The 15422-nt window shown below is 43.2% G+C and overlaps 2 protein-coding genes across 8 annotated transcripts in view; both read right to left on the bottom strand.

Moving 5' to 3' along the window:
* Positions 1-2855, bottom strand: part of STRADA (STE20 related adaptor alpha) — a 12992-nt gene extending 10137 nt beyond the window's left edge. For 2 of the 7 annotated variants that reach the window (XR_005932942.1, XM_030021551.2), the window contains exons 1-3: positions 2314-2385; positions 2050-2134; positions 717-774 (exon numbers count right to left, since the gene is read on the bottom strand). Coding sequence is in view for 6 of the 7 variants with exons in the window: in XM_030021551.2 (XP_029877411.1) it covers positions 717-774; positions 2050-2085 (94 nt within the window). In the remaining variant the exon portion in view is untranslated. Of the gene's footprint in view, positions 1-716; positions 775-2049; positions 2135-2313; positions 2386-2769 lie in introns of those variants that run through there. The other 5 variants (XM_041125181.1, XM_041125182.1, XM_030021552.2 and 2 more) reach the window with 5 other exon arrangements.
* Positions 2844-15410, bottom strand: CCDC47 (coiled-coil domain containing 47). The gene is made up of 13 exons (XM_030021537.1): positions 15191-15410; positions 12740-13005; positions 12503-12610; positions 10988-11162; positions 10544-10665; positions 9841-9906; positions 8847-8948; positions 7866-7976; positions 7200-7285; positions 5816-5874; positions 5053-5162; positions 4725-4892; positions 2844-4418 (listed from the first exon to the last, which is right to left on the bottom strand). The coding sequence occupies exons 2-13, from the start codon at positions 12905-12907 to the stop codon at positions 4338-4340; spliced, it is 1356 nt and encodes a 451-aa protein (XP_029877397.1). The 5' UTR covers positions 12908-13005; positions 15191-15410; the 3' UTR covers positions 2844-4337.
* Between the last annotated feature and the right edge of the window lie 12 nt (positions 15411-15422).

Here is a 15422-nt window from a genome sequence, read left to right as displayed (position 1 = left end):
AGGTTGTAGCACTAAAAATAATCAAATTCTAGTACAAGTATGGAATTAAAGAGATTCAAATAGTGCTACTGTTCATATATTCAACATAAACGTAAAGTGACAAATTTTTTTATATACTTCCAAACACATTAAAAAAATTATGTATCTACTTTGCTTAAATACAGAAGAAACTATCTAAAGTTTATTTAAAATAATGAAAATTCTTCCAATCTACCTGGAAGCTCAAGATCTAGACATCTTTCCTATGCTCTGATTGCTTTACATGTCACTGATGAGGAATTCTGCATCCTAGTGGGCAATTTTGTTTATTATGCACAAAGGAGAACAGAAACCAGTCAGCTCTCCTGCAGGCACAGTGGGGAGCTGTCATCAGTTTCAAAATCCATTTTTACTTGGAAAATTGTAATTAACTTTCCCAAACCCCAAATCTATCTTTTGCATAGGAAAAAAAGTGGTTATACTAAGAAATACAGAATGCAGGGTCTGAAAATAGTACTGCCATCAACATGAAATTGATTTCCAAATAACTTGCTAGATCTTGGACACTTCCATATTAACTTTATATGGTTAGCCAGCTTGAATAACCACATCTGGTGCTACAACCAGATTTATTCATCTCTTTTACTGTTAAGATACATATTTGCAACCAAATTAACAAACCTTGCAGCTAAAATAAAACATTTCTAACAACGTCATCTAACGAGGGGAAAACTTACCTCCAAACAGTTCAAACTCCCTTAAGCCCTCAACAATGAATTTTTCAGACACCCACCGCTGAAAGAAGAAGAAAAAAAATCCCCCAGATAATTAGTTATTCCATCTAGAGACAAATTTCTTTTCCCCCTTCCCCAGAAAAAAACATAAAAGAATGGTAATACTTCAAGGATTCTGCTACGGTCTGAGACTGATTAGCTGCAACATCAGAGATACATCCTTACTTTGGACAGGATATTCTCTTCTTGTGCCACTAAGATGGCATACACCCAGCAACCACACAGGTGCTACTGCTTCTCCTGACCAGCATGCACTTGCACTAAAGTTAACATAATTTTAGATCATTCAAACATGAACCTTTACACATGCACATACAGCAAAATTAACAAGCATGCTAAAACTCCCTTATACAGGCAAATAAAAGTTGTTTTTTGGGTGTAACAGGCGTAAACAAAAAACTTCAACTATTTACGATGAGGTGACGTCCTAGAGAACTTAAATATTTTGGCTACATATCTATTGACTAAATGCAGAATTAGAACACAGATATTTTAAAGCTATTGTTCTCTTCCAGAATTCATGCTTTAAGTTCACAGCAAGCATTAGCTTGTGCAGAGAAATGTTTATACCACTCTATTCAACTCTGTAATTCAAAGAAAGATACATACAGGCACACATAACACACAATAGAATATACAATTTTAGGCTTGCAGAATGTTGATCATGTTAACATTAGATAAACACAAATGCTCCCACATTAGAATTTGTCTACTTGGTAAAATAACTAAAAAAATAGCTCATGTTGTTTAGTGCAAGGGAAGGCAGTCCTAGAAAGCACCAACGAGTCTTTAGGTGACGATGACTCAAAACTCGTATATAACAATACCGTTTTAAGGCATTAAAAGTGGTTTTCTCACATGAAACTTCCTCACCTAAAAATGCAGAACCAAACAAAGCTGTTGTGTTTAGCTTTCCAAGAAAGTTAAGTTTAGAAATAACCTGTCGGTGGTGTGACAGAGGTGAGGCAGTAACTTCGTAAAGAATGGTAGAAAGAAATTAGCATTACCATGCTTTTTCTAAATTGCAACGCCCATTACAAGCCCCTCGCACCGTACACACAAGAGAGCAATAAATACTTCAGCACAGGGTTTGTTTTTTTTTCCACTAGCGCCTAGCTTGCACATCGATACCCTGCCCTATAATTAGCGCGTTTTAACGTGACTTTAAAGTGCTTTCCAGGAGGCCGGCCCCGCCGCTGCTCCTCTGCACAAGCGCAAGGCTGGCTCTACCGACACGCCGGCGTCTGAGGGAAGCTGGAAGGTGTTCAACACTCACCCTAATCCGTTCGGGTTTACTTACAAGAAAAGACATGGAATCCGCGTTTGCGTTACCACACGCAGCTCGTTAAAGGACCGGCAACCTGCAGGCACAAGAGCGGGTCACCCCCTCACGCCTCACCCCGGGACCGAGCGCCGCTGCCGGGCAGCCCCAGGCCGGCAGGACCCTACCGGAGCTCGACAGGCCGGTAAGCACCGCCGAGGGCCCGCGGCGGCCCCCGCAAGGCAGCGACCTCCCCTCCCGCCCCGCCGGGCCCCTCACCCGCTCTCTCAGGCTGCGGCCGCCGCTTACCGGCAGGAGACGCTGCGCGTGTGACGCCAGCACGCCGCCACGTGATGCGGGCGCTCGCGTGACGTCACCCCCGAGGCTCCCGCGCGTTACCAGCGGCGGGAAGCGGCCGGCGCCATGTTGGTTCCCTCAGAAAGCCGTCGAGGCTTCGTCCCAGCGGCCCGCCCAGCCGCTCCTCGGGCACCGGGGGAAGGCGCCCTGCCCGCCCTCGGTGCTGCTGCAGTGCCTGCGCGGCCCCGTCCCTTAAAGGCAGGGGGCTAATCCTCCATCTCCACCCACCCCAGCCTGCACGAGGGGAGAGATGCCTTCCTCCGGCTCCTGGCCCTCTGCCCCAGCACCCACCGCCCTCACAGGGAGCAGCTCCCGAGGGGAAAGAATCATTTCATCGCAGCAGAGATAACGCCTGCTGCTCTGTGTTGAAAAACCTACCCAGGACAAACGAGGCTGTGAGATTCTACCGGATGAAAGGAACGCAGAGTCCAGCCAAGTAAAGTAGGCAGGTGGAGTGTTTCAATTATATTTTACTCTTCATTAGATTGTTCAGTTGAATGTTCATATTACAAAATTAGCTGCCGTGGCCCACAAACGTATGGGACTTCAGGAAAGCTGTCCACTTACTCGAAAGAGCACAAACTAGTATTTCCTTTCAAAGAACTTCGTGAAACAATACCGTATTAATCTTTAAAGCTAAATAGTGCTAAAATTTCACATAATCGACATTAGTTTTGGTTTTAAATAATTTTACCAACCATTATAAAATTAATGTATTTGCATGTATCAGGTTACAGACATTTGCATTTAAATCAGTGTGAAGTATCCCATGCTGGAACAAGAAGTTTAAGCAATTGCTGTTTCAACAGCAGCTCATTCTTATTGCCTCAGAACCAAGTTTGCACAAAATATCGAACAAGAAAATGCAAGACATTTTTCCCCCCAAAACTGTTAAAAGCAACAATAAAATTCCTTCTAGACAGGAAGCATTTATAAAATGCAGAGCTCTCTCAGTTAGCGAAGTGCTTGCACAAGGGCATTCACTTCATTCTCCCCATTTATATTCAAAAACCTGAAATGATCGTTTACCAGATGAAGAGGGTATGTGTCCTCTGAAACGTTTTTACTTGCTTGGGGAAATTGGCAATTGCAGATACTTCACTGAATCTAGCTTCTGGCTGAAGTGAACTAGGCAGCAGCTGCTGAGATCAAGAGAAAAGTTTGAGGCAAACTTGTACAGTTAAAAATATTCAAGGAAGGCTAGTTGAAGCTGTTAACTCACCATGCGCTCACTCCTGAAGGAACACCACGCTGACATTACAAACTTCACATTGTATTAAGCTTGCAGCATTCAAAACCACAAGTAGGAAACTGTTCATGTATTCCATTCCCTCGTATCTAACCCATCTATATGTTTCATACATATGCCAATCGCCCACAGGTGACGTAATACTGTTTCAGTCCGTTGTTTGTAAAAAAAGAAAATAAAAATCACTTCTATTCTACTGGGCTTAAATCCCTGAAGAATCCATACTGTGTATGGAAGGCTCTAAGTTTTGTGCCTTTACAAGCTTGATGCAAATAAATGCACAGTAAATGATTATTGTGCAGTTTTCCTCCCCTTACATTTTTCTCCCTTCCCTCCCAATAACTAAAACCAAAGTTTAAAACCAAAGCATGAATATGTTGCCAGCACACGTGGACAGGTTTACAATCTTCTGTTTTTAAAGAACAAATGACAAAGAGCATTCAAGAATATTGCAATTTTTTTTTAAACAGACAAGTAGCAAAAATTTATACCACCTGGAATAAAACTGCCGAGACAAAGCTCTCTACATACACCTGCATGTTGCTGTAATACTTAAATAAGTAACACCAATGCAAGGAACATTTCTCTTAATGGCTACTAGTGTTCAAAGAAGCATAGGATTATGGAGTTAAGTAGGTCTTTGTACCCTGTGAATTACAATTCTGCAGGTGGCACTGAGACGCTTCTCACAATGGAGTCACATAGCTTTCACTTTGATTTGCTTCATCTTCATCTGCTTCTTCTCAAGTTTCTTTTGCTCACGCCGCAAAGCAGCTTCCTGTAGGCAGGGACAGAGATCTGAATGAACATTGGTGATGCCTTCAAAGAGCAAACCCATCATTTCAGAAGAGCCAAACAAAAAACACCTCCAGTACTTGGGTTCACATCTCTAACCACATGAGCTGGCTCCACACTGGGAGCCTTCGCACGTTTCAGAAAGCAACAGCATATACCCTGAAAGTTGTCTGCCTTCCAGCAAATAGGAAATCAAAGTTGGCCATTGCTGGTGTACCTACAGGCAGCCCTGGCGATATCATAGGAGAAATTTGCCGGTAGCTTGTAACAATCTGAAAATCCATCTTACCTCCAGCCGACGCTGTTTTTCAGGATCCTCTTCGTTCATGATTCGCTCTTTCTCTGCCCGTTTTTTCTCTTCTCGACGGGACTGGGCAGCTTCCTGCCTTTGCACGTGAGTCAGTTTAAGGAAGTTCTCTTCCACACGAGCCCTGTTCTTGTCAGCTTTTTGTTTACCCTTTTCACAGAGAAAAGCAAATGCTGTTAATACAGATTTCCCCATGAGCAGGATGCAGTATCTCTGGTAGTCATATTGGAAACATAAGGCTCCCAATTGTAAGAGTAATGGTTGCAATTTCATACAATATTCAGAAGACAGAAAAATACACACTACTTACTTCTCTGTTCAGACGGAACTTCTTTGCTTTGTCAATAGAGTAGATAACCATGCTCATCAGAGGCAGCAAAGACTCCATGTCCTTTGGGGAAGTGTTGCCTGAGCCAGGCACTGAAATAAAGAGTTTCTTGTTAATTCGGAGAGGTTGGCAGGATTTTTCTACTTGCTGTAACCCTCCTTCCTTATTGCTCACACCATTCATGAAAGAAAGATGTTCTTATCGTCCTCTTCAGGACAGTGACAGGCACATTTCCCCCACACAATCCTTCTTAGTTTTATTAGTACAGAATACAAACATAAGGGCCGAATTCAGGCTCTGACATTAGCTTCACTTGGAGCTACGGTCTTGAATTTTGAAGAGAACTATGGGCCTTTTCTAGAATAGCCTCCCAACAGGCTGTTTTTATTTCAAACCAGGGTTAACCAAGTAACTCTGCAAGCCTAAACTGCAAGGCATGTGACTTAAAAACTAGCCATCTTCCAATGATGACCTAATACAACCACCAGTAGACATACGAGTATGAACCAAGATCAACAATAGCAAGATTGAGTATCCTATTATGATGACGATATGCTGCTCAGTCCCCGGTGTTAGTACTGCCTTCTGTTCACTGGTTAACCAATCAATGATCCTGTTACATGCACTGAAGTAATTCGTCATATATTGTCTTCCATAGGTGACAGAACTTGAGCACGTGACTTGCACAAATAAAGCACAACACTCCCACAGATACACATACACACATGTACACCAGTTCTCCTACCGTTAAATGTAAACAAAAGTGTCTTTTTAGTTTCGGGCAGTTTTGTAAGCTGACCCTCCCTGGTAGGAAAGAAAAAAGTGGCCAGAATGAGTGAAGAAAAATACAGGCATACAAAATACCTAACATTGTTAGGGAAAACCTCGTCAAGAACCAAGAGACACTTGCAAAGTACTCGAATAAAATAAACAAGATTAAAAGCCTGCCTGTAACGCAAATTTAAGTTCAAAATTTTTCAGATTCCTGAAGTGTTTTACTCAAAAGCATGCAGTGAAAAGGCATTAATGCAAAAACATACTAACAGCACCATCTAATCTGATCGTCAGAAGTCATCTGAGCCCTAAGGAGGCTGGTGTATTTTTAATGACATTCCATTTTACATATGCCCTGCTGTATATACTACTACAGATCCTCTATAAATACTAGTTAGGAAAAACAAAACAAAACACAAAACTAAAAACCAAAACATTTTCTAAAGAATTCAAGTCTTCACTGCCCCAAACCCCACAGTATTCTAATGTAAGAAAGTCAGACCTACATTTCACAGATCCTCCAAAGCCTAGCAATTTCAGTACAAAGGTACATATACTGCTGTCTTATAATTAAATCAAAGTATGTTCTTTTTTGGAGGACAGTTTCAAGTTCTGATATGGATCACTTATTTATATGCCTGTGAGCATAATACACCCTTGCAAAAACCTACATGGTAATTCAGATAAGATAAATCACCCACCACTTGCAATTCTGAAGCAGCAGCTAAAAGCACCTGAAGACTAGGAGGCTTAGAGAAACAGAAGAGGTACTGCATCTGTGTAGTTTTGAAGCACAGCTGAGAATCAACCTGAACAAAAGTACCCAAGCGATGGATTCAACAACAGAAGGTTTAGACATATCAGCTAGGGAAGGGCAAGCAGCCGGTTTTTTTTGGGTTTTTTTTTTTTTTTTTTTACACTGCAGACTTTGCTTAAACCTAGTTCTTAATGCATCCAAATAGCATCTGAGTTAATGTGTTGAGTTCTCCTCCTGCAGTGTTATTTCTTGGCCCTTAAACTCTAACATGCCCTATACCTTTAGTGGGATTACTCAGTTGCTTTCCATGCAGCTGTGTACACTAGCTGCCAGATGTTATCTGAAATTTGTAGCTGCCCAAACTACAGCATAACCACCACACAAAAATAAATATTAAGGCAATACAGCACCTTGATCTTCTAAACTAATGCAGCATTTGGAAGGATTGGGAGTGTATTTATTCACCTGTTTTACCTTAGCTCCCAATTTCTCTTTGTGTACATTCCAGCAGGCTTCACACTGCAAACAAGTTTGTCAGCCTCTATTTTGCTTAGTGTTACAATAGCTACTGGGAAGAGAGATCTAGCTTTATACGTACTCTTGCATAAGTTTTGGACCGGAGAACTGGTCCGAGAATTGGACGGACTCAATCTTGTCAGCATAGTGTGTGAGGAAATGTATCATCTAAAAGAGAAACTGGGGTTAGTTTTTCCCAACACCGATCCATCTGCAGCCTACCCACTCCATATGGGTTTGCCAAAGAGTCCATATATCACTTAGAAAATTGCTGTGCTCAGCTTGCCACAATGACTCCGTAATTTAAACTGTCAATTTTTTTTTTTTAGCTTTTGCTAGAATGGGCTTCAACGCATGGAATTAATATGAGCAACTCAGATACTATATAACTCTCATTTGGGATTTTCCAATTCATTTGATAACATGTCAACTCTGAGGACCTGCAGACATACCATCAACACCCTCCTTCGAACTGGCCGTTGAAGCTAACTTCCAAGCTCTGAAAGGCAGTTTTAAGTCTGCAGTTCATGTTAGACTAACAGTTACTATGTAAAAGGAATAAACGTGAGAATAACATCCTTCTTCCAGCCCTTAAGCTTCCTTAGGGTCTTGACTTCTCTAGATCTCACTAGCGCTATTTGGCTCTCCTGTTGTGATATTTACAGGAGATAAAGATTAGAACTTTTTTGCATAGGCTGCAGGTGCCAGGGTTACCAAGGAAGATTTGTACTAATTCATTCAAGATTACCTTAGCGTCCATCATTCCCTCTGTGACCTCCCCCATCTCCGACAAGATAGCCAGCGAATCTGGAAGCCCATATTTTGCACCAGACTTAGGCTTATCACTGCAGAACTCACTCTGTTTCAAAGAGAACAAAGGGAAAGAAATAAAAACAGAGGCTTCTAAGTATCTTATCAGACTGAACTGATACAGCACAATGGGACCCCTAAAAGTACCTGAAAAGAAACAATAAAAAATACACTCAGTCACTCAGTCTGGCTGGGGACATTTCAAGCACAAACCAAAGCATGCAGTATCAATAGTCTTTAAGTTAGTATTTCCCTTCAATAGTCAGTACTTTAAGGAAAAAGATAAAATGGTTCTAATGCATCCATGCTGGAATGCTCAAAGTGGATTAAGGCATTTTGCTTGCATTGTTTCATAACAGAACAAAAACAACTGGCATCCTACCAACCACACTTCAGACCTGTAACTTGAGACAAGTTATGAGAGAAAAGATTTGCAAACCACTGCTTGTTATCACTGGATTCTTTCCAAGCTTCAGGGCTTGAATATATGGAAGGTTTTAACTTCGGATCACATAAAAGCAGAGGACTTAGACCCAAACTTTCCACATCCCATATCACCAATTAAGTTTACTTTTGAAGAAGTCATTAGTGCAAATTAAATGAGGTGAAGTGACACTGGTGTGTATCCTGACAATATACTTCAGCCTTCTCTTAAATGAGCTATACACCAAAAGGAAGATGTAAGCTGCCTTCAATTGTCTCTTTTCTTGCAGTTCTGACAGCAGCTGGCTAGCACTTAAGATGTTTGATGGCATTAGACTTTCATCCATCAGACAAAAATGTCTTTTCCCCACACACTAATTCCAAGAGGTCAGTCACAAGTTTTCAGCTGTTCCCAAGAAAATAAGCAATCTACAGACTAGAGGTTCTTATATGCTATTATTTATCATGTTAGTATTCCCAGCATGAACATACATACCAAGTCCTGCATCTCCTTCTGAAGTCGCACCAGTGCTTTTCTCGTTCCAACAGCAAACACATAGGTGTCCATATCTTCATCATTCATTGTTACTTTTATTTGCTGCGGGACAGAATGTTATTAGCCCTGATCAGATTTATACGATGTACTCTGCCTTCAGACTACTGGCCAAATATGACTTCAATGTTTGTCTGACACTTTGATTCATAAGAAGAAAGACTAATCGAGGCTATACACAGCTAAGATAAAGGTTGTTGATTTAAAGCTTCTCAGTGTGTCTTAAGGTAGGGTAGCTTTTTAATTATATTGAGTACTCAATTCAGTATTCTGGTATAATGCTACAGTGTAATGACGGTGACTAGAACAACAGAGTTGTAAGACTCACTTGCACTGCAGCTATCCATTGCTTATGAGCAACTGCCCACATCTAAATTAAATATTTTTAATAGATACAAGTAACTACAATTATAGATACATGGAAAGAGTATTCACTGTGCACATAGCCACTGTTCTTCCAAAGGTAGCCTCTCTTGGTATTTATGCAGTTAGAGATTACCCTCGTATCCACGAGCAAGGGGCGAGGCAAAAAAGTAACATTACAAGATACAATATCCAGGCCAGCATACACAGTAAGCAGCTCTGTTCAGTCTGCCTGAACAGACAGAAGAACAATCATTAAGTATTTCAGATTGTAAAACCACTTTTTAATCAAGATGTGGTTTTGAAGCATGACAGACTGTTCACAAAACCACTCAAACAATAAAACCCATAGATAAAACAATTTCCAGTTATCAGCAGTGTGCATTTCACAGGCAGAAAAGAAATACGAATTCTTTCAGATTGTTTTGACAGTTACTGAACTAGAAGATACGGAACACTATAGAAAGACACCTGGCAGTTCACTCGTGTGTCATGAGAACCATCAAAAGCAGCAGAGCAGAACCAAAGGAATGCAACAATTTATCACAGCTAATCTAAAGGGCTGAGTACATACCACTTGGTCAGAAGCTGGCCTCATCATGCGTGCAAGAACGTTCAGTAGGTCTTGTCTCTTGAGAAACTAAAAACACAAGTTTGTAAACAAAGAAGATAGCTGAATATACCTAGAATGCAGTACTTCATTAGCAGATAGCAGTGGGGCTTAAGAAAAAATAGGACAGTTATAAGTAGATGTTTTTCAGAGAATAATTTAACTTTGAAGGGCCCTTTGGAAGTCACCTATGCTGCTCAAAAGCAGGCCTACTTTCTGCATTAGGTGAGTTTCTCAGGGCCTTGTTCCCTCAAGTTAGGAGCTGAACCAGCATGCGGGGCTGTCCCATCCCACGTGCAGGACTTTGTATTTCTTTGTTGTACTTCCTTGGAATCCTCTTGGTTCATTCCTCCAACATGCTAAAGTCCCTCTGAATGGCAGCTGGGCTCTTCAGCCTACAGTTACCTCTGTTTACACTATACTTCTGGTTTCTATACTCCTTCTGTAAGCGTTCACTCTTAACTACTTGGGCGGGCAGAATACAGGCCTGTACGGATCTTTAGTCCGACCAGTCTTCCCTTCATGTGAGCACATTCAGTACCCTGTATCTGAATGTGGGTGAAAAAGTCAAGCTGAGACTTCTTGTTGCTCACACTGGAATGGAAAAGCCTCTAGAACCTGAAAACTGGTGACAGGTAAACAGTACTACAAACTCCCTCTTCCTTACCTTTAGCTGGATGAGCATTCCTTCACAGCACACCCTTCCAGAGCACCACAAGTTATATATGTGTTCATTTTCTTGATTTAGTTTCCCAGTGCTTGTAGCTTCTTTATTAGTACCATCATCCCCTGAAGGAAACAACAGTGAAAGAGAACTACAATCTAAAAATCACAAGTTTAAACACCAAAGTTCAGCAGTAGGCTTACAACTCAGTTGTTGCTGGACTACTTCAGTATCACCATGATGTTTCTGAATAATTTATATAGCACCACTATAACCTCATTTCAGCACTGTGAGACTGGCACACTAATTGTTTACACACACAGCTGTCATTAGTACTACCATGCATCTGCATAGAAAAGGTTACTCTTCTCTATAGCCTACATGCCGGTTTAAAACCCGCATTATTCAAATAAACTAACAATGGATCCTTGTCATTATGGAACTCACCAACAAGAGCAAAGTTACTTTCTAGCAGCTCCCTGTGAGTATTGAACCATGCATGAGCCAGACGGTTGTTTTTGTTCTTCCCAATGATGTAATTCATGATGTAAGCAAGAAGACCCGTTACCATCAGGATCTCCATGTAGTAACTCTCCCAGCTGTTTTGAAGGTGAGCAGGGACCTATGGTAAGTGAATGGAGACTGTCTTTTACATATTGAATGAACACATTCCATATATACAAACAATTTGGAAAACACAGAGTACTGGAGAAGTTTCACAAAGGCGACAGGACAGAGCTAAGCCTACATAATGCTTTTGGCTCTACTGGGACACGGTAGTAATGCAGGAAACAACTGATAATAGCATTGCCAAAATACCTGGCTAATACAAACAAAATACTTCTCTCTTCCAAGTGAGCCTGTGCTAGCATGTATCCCTCAAGAGTAGTCAACAGCCCAGCATTTCAGCCCACTGATTATTTGAGCTTGATGCCCAGCCCATCACAGCATTATCAGATAGATTGCAACAGAAGTTACATGATAAAGTAATACCCAATGTCCGGGAGCATTTTCAGGATGCCACCAAGAGCCACAGGCTGCATGGGGGAGCAGGGAAGCCATCTTTAGAGATTAACTAGCCATTCTGCTATGCTGTATCACCCTTGAGTCATAAAAGTCCCCAAACCTTAATTTTCACTACCCAGGTCAGCCATAATACTTAAAAAGAGATCTTAGGGATAACAAAAATGCAGGCCTCAAGCATGTGATCATTCTGTAAAAGACTCTCTTGGGAGGCAACAAGAAGGTGATACAGGGTGGACAGAAAGACTGGCTTCAAAAACAGTCAGAGGAGTCAATTTCTAATCTGAAACTTTAGCCATAGACAAGCTAAAAATACACTATGTTTATTGTAAGCATACCGTCACTGCAGCCTCTTCTTTATGTGTTGACAAAGCACCCAGACATTCTGGGATGTATGTTTTTTCTCTGGATTAAACAAAGGTCATCACTCTAGCTCCTCTACTTCTCCCCCATAGTCATATGGGTAAAACAAGCTAAGTCATAAAATGCTTTGGTCAAAACTATGTTTCAAAAGGACTGTTTTAATGAAGAATGTCCTGATCTATACTCCAATCCCAATTCTCAGTTTGAATACAGAATACAGCATTGATCCAAGGATGGGAGTTCTAGCAGCTTAAAATAAGAGGCACCTGCCCTGGAAGTTTTACTTCAAGACTTGCTATTTAGAGTAGCAAACACCAATGCAGAAAAGCATGGAATTGGGACCTGGCACACCTGGATCGTATTCTGCTGCTATCCTGTTGCATTATTTCACATATTTCTCGTCTCCACACTTCGTCACATTTCTGCACTGTCTCTTGTTAATTCAAATAGCAAATTCTTTAGGACAGATTCTCTCTTATGTATATTTTTTTACACTAATGACGTTATTGGCATACCACCTTAAAAAAATAAAGTGATGAAACACCAAATAGAAAGCAGATCAACATTTATACCTACATTAACTATTGTTATGGGGTCTTTATTTTTGCTATGAGATGCATCAGGTTTCTCTTCATAGCCTTCAAACTCCTCATCATCATACGGTTCACTCTCGGTATCACCTTCCTAAAGGACAGAATCACAAACAGCATGAAAATCCAAAGCCTGGTGAGCAAAATCCAAAAAGATAAGGTGAGAAAGAAAGGTGTAGAGATAATATTAGGAAACACATAGAGAAAGGAGATGAGGCATTACCTGTGCATCTGCATCATCAAAGTCTTCCTGGTTCTCATCCTGACCTTCAAGCTCTATAGTGGCTTCTTCTTCATCGTCTTCTGTAGTGATGATCCTCTGAGGAGACTCTGTGACTGCATCTTCATTAACATCTTCAAATTCAGCAAAGTCATTATCATCATATTCCATAATGTCATCTCCATCCTCAAATTCATCATACTTTGCCAAAGAAAAACTCCATGGGATGAACAGGACAGCAATAAAAATATACAAATTCTTCTTTTTCAGTGAAAAAGAAGAAAAACCAAACATTGCAAAAAATCCTTATCGATTCTGTTACATCACACCTCCAGGAATGCCCAACTTCCATGAACAATTTAAAAACGCTATCAGGGTCAGACCAGAGGGAGAAATAAACCTCTGCCTGATCTTGCCATCTTCTGTATAAAGTGAATACTCTTACAAGAAAAAATAACTTTGAAAGTGAGGTTCTAGACTTTCTTGCTTGTAGCAGGAGCAGCTGACGCAGCAGCAAGTTCACATCTTGCCAAGCTGTTCCGATGAGCAAGTTCTGCAAGCAGAGATGTTCCACTATAAAACTGACTCTCCAATAGCATCTCTTAGTCAGTCAGCACTGCCAGCTCATTTCAAAGACCACACACTGTGCCTACAGTTGTTATTAATTAGCAATTAGACACAGTCAGATCAATGAATGTGTAACAACAACAGGAAATCTTAAAATGCACTTAATTCATTTACTTTAAACAGCAATGCTCTGATAGCCTCTGCTAGTTTAAAAGTGCTCATCTTTGATTTTCTAGACTGCATGCTTGGAATCAGGTCCCACAGCATCCCAGCACCATTTCTGTTTAAAGATAGAGACCTTTTGTTGTAAGCGCTACAGAAAAAAGCAGGAAGAGGACGGATATTGCACTGGTCCCCAAAACAACAAAGTAAGCTGGGGCTCATGAGACCAAAGCTCTCTCCCCAAATCTGCCAGAAACTTGCAGAGAGTTTTTCAGTTCCCTTTTTTTTTTCCCTCAGCTTCCTACGTCTTTTCTGCTTGATCTCGGAACAGTCCCAGTCTCCCACTCAGACTGCGGGGACCATCAGCAAGGTCCAAACTAAGAGCCTGAAAAGGCAGTAATAACCCTAACGGCTGCGTTTCACAGACAGCTATGGAGGATCGCCTGCATCAGACTTGGCAGTAAAGACTCATTTTACTCCCTCCCGCAACCAGATCTGAGTGGGAATTTGAATGTTAATGAGACTGTTCTCTTAAAAACTTGAAATAGAAACGATTTGTTTCTAAATTAGACCAGCGCTCCTCTGAGTACCACATGCAGGGAACCCACTGCTACGAATGACAAGGACGGCTAAAATAAACACCTTTGTCAAACACTTCTCATTCTAGCAAAAACCCGAACAGAACATGTTCACAGGAACATTAACCCAGATGGAAAGTACAGCAAGGCAGCGCCCAGGAATTTAGCACGTTATTTGGGTACGTTACAACTTTATGTGAATTTAAACAGAAAAACAAAATGCTATTTACATATGACAGAATTTGCATTGTGGTTAAAAGCACCAGGACAACGGAACCACCTGCTCAACCACACCCCAGCAGTTTCACAATAACAATTTCGAGGTTATTTGAGTATATCCACTTTCAAAAGACCCCACAACTCCACAAAGCCTCACGCCGAATAAACTTCTGCAGCTGATGCCAAAGAAACAGCTGAACTAGAGACACCCGGCCGTCTCCGTCACAAGGCAGAACGGGTTCTAAGTACAAACAACTCCACCAAGCAGAATAGGCTTTGGCAGGCCCTCCACGATCCACATGCCACCGACTTTCCCTCGCAAGAGGAGCCGGTTTCATCCACCGCCCTCCGCACAGGCGAGAGGGAACGGAGCGGGCGCCGGGTCACAGCAGGTCGGGCCCCCGCCGTCACCCCCACCACCTCCCCCAGCCTAAAGCACGGACGCCCACCGCAGGTGCTGCTCGGCGGCCGTACCGCGGATCCCCCGGCTCCCGGCTGGGACACAAGTCAAGGTTAGCGAGGCTAAGATTAGCTCCCTGTGTCCCCCCACCACCACCGCCGCCGCGGCCCCGGCCCGGGGGGTCCTCCCTCCCACGCCCGACTCCCCACAGCCCTGCCCCGCACGCCCGCTCCCCCTTCCCACTCTCACCCCTAGAAGGGTCCCATGCCCCCCCCGGCCCGGCTCCCAGCGCCTCCCGCCCCCGCGGGACCCCCGCGCCCGGTGACCTCGGGGCCAGGCCCCCCCTCCCGGGGGCACTACGGGGCCGAGGGCGGCCGGCAACGGAGGGTGGGAAAGGGGAGAGGGCGAGGTTTTCCCGGACGGCCGACCCCCGGGGGAGGCGGGAGCGGGGTGCCCCATCCCCGGCAGGGCGCGGGGCAGCCGTCGCGGGGGGCGTGGGGCGCGGGACCCGGCCCGGGGCCGCGTTACCTGAGTCACGCGGCGGCGCCGCCGCTTAGGCCCGGCCCTCGGCCTCCGTTCAGCGCCCGCCGCCGCGGCCGCAAACGGCGCAGCCTGCGTGCTTTGCGTAGCGGGGAGCATGCGCACTGCGGGCTGCCCGCGGCGGCCGCCCGGGCTGCGTGGGCGCAGGTGTGCGTGGGTATACACGCGTGGGCGGTGGGAAGGAGAACCCACAAGCCTCGCCGCTGAGGGAGAAGCCGGG

Source organism: Aquila chrysaetos, chromosome 8 (genome assembly GCF_900496995.4).
Source record: "Aquila chrysaetos chrysaetos chromosome 8, bAquChr1.4, whole genome shotgun sequence".
NCBI classification, from domain to species: domain Eukaryota; kingdom Metazoa; phylum Chordata; class Aves; order Accipitriformes; family Accipitridae; genus Aquila; species Aquila chrysaetos.
Note: the sequence above shows the minus strand (reverse complement) of the source record. Positions and strands in the feature narration are given on the sequence as shown.

Bases quoted from the DNA above. Each gene is read 5' to 3' on its own strand.
- CCDC47 (XM_030021537.1), bottom strand. From the start codon at position 12,907: ATGGAATATGATGATAATGACTTTGCTGAATTTGAAGATGTTAATGAA. The intron at 8,949-9,840 runs GTATGTACTCAG...TCTGTCCCGCAG, and splicing joins GGCCAGCTTCTGACCAAGTG to CAAATAAAAGTAACAATGAA. The intron at 4,419-4,724 runs GTAAGATGGATT...CCCTGCCTACAG, and splicing joins AAAAACAGCGTCGGCTGGAG to GAAGCTGCTTTGCGGCGTGA.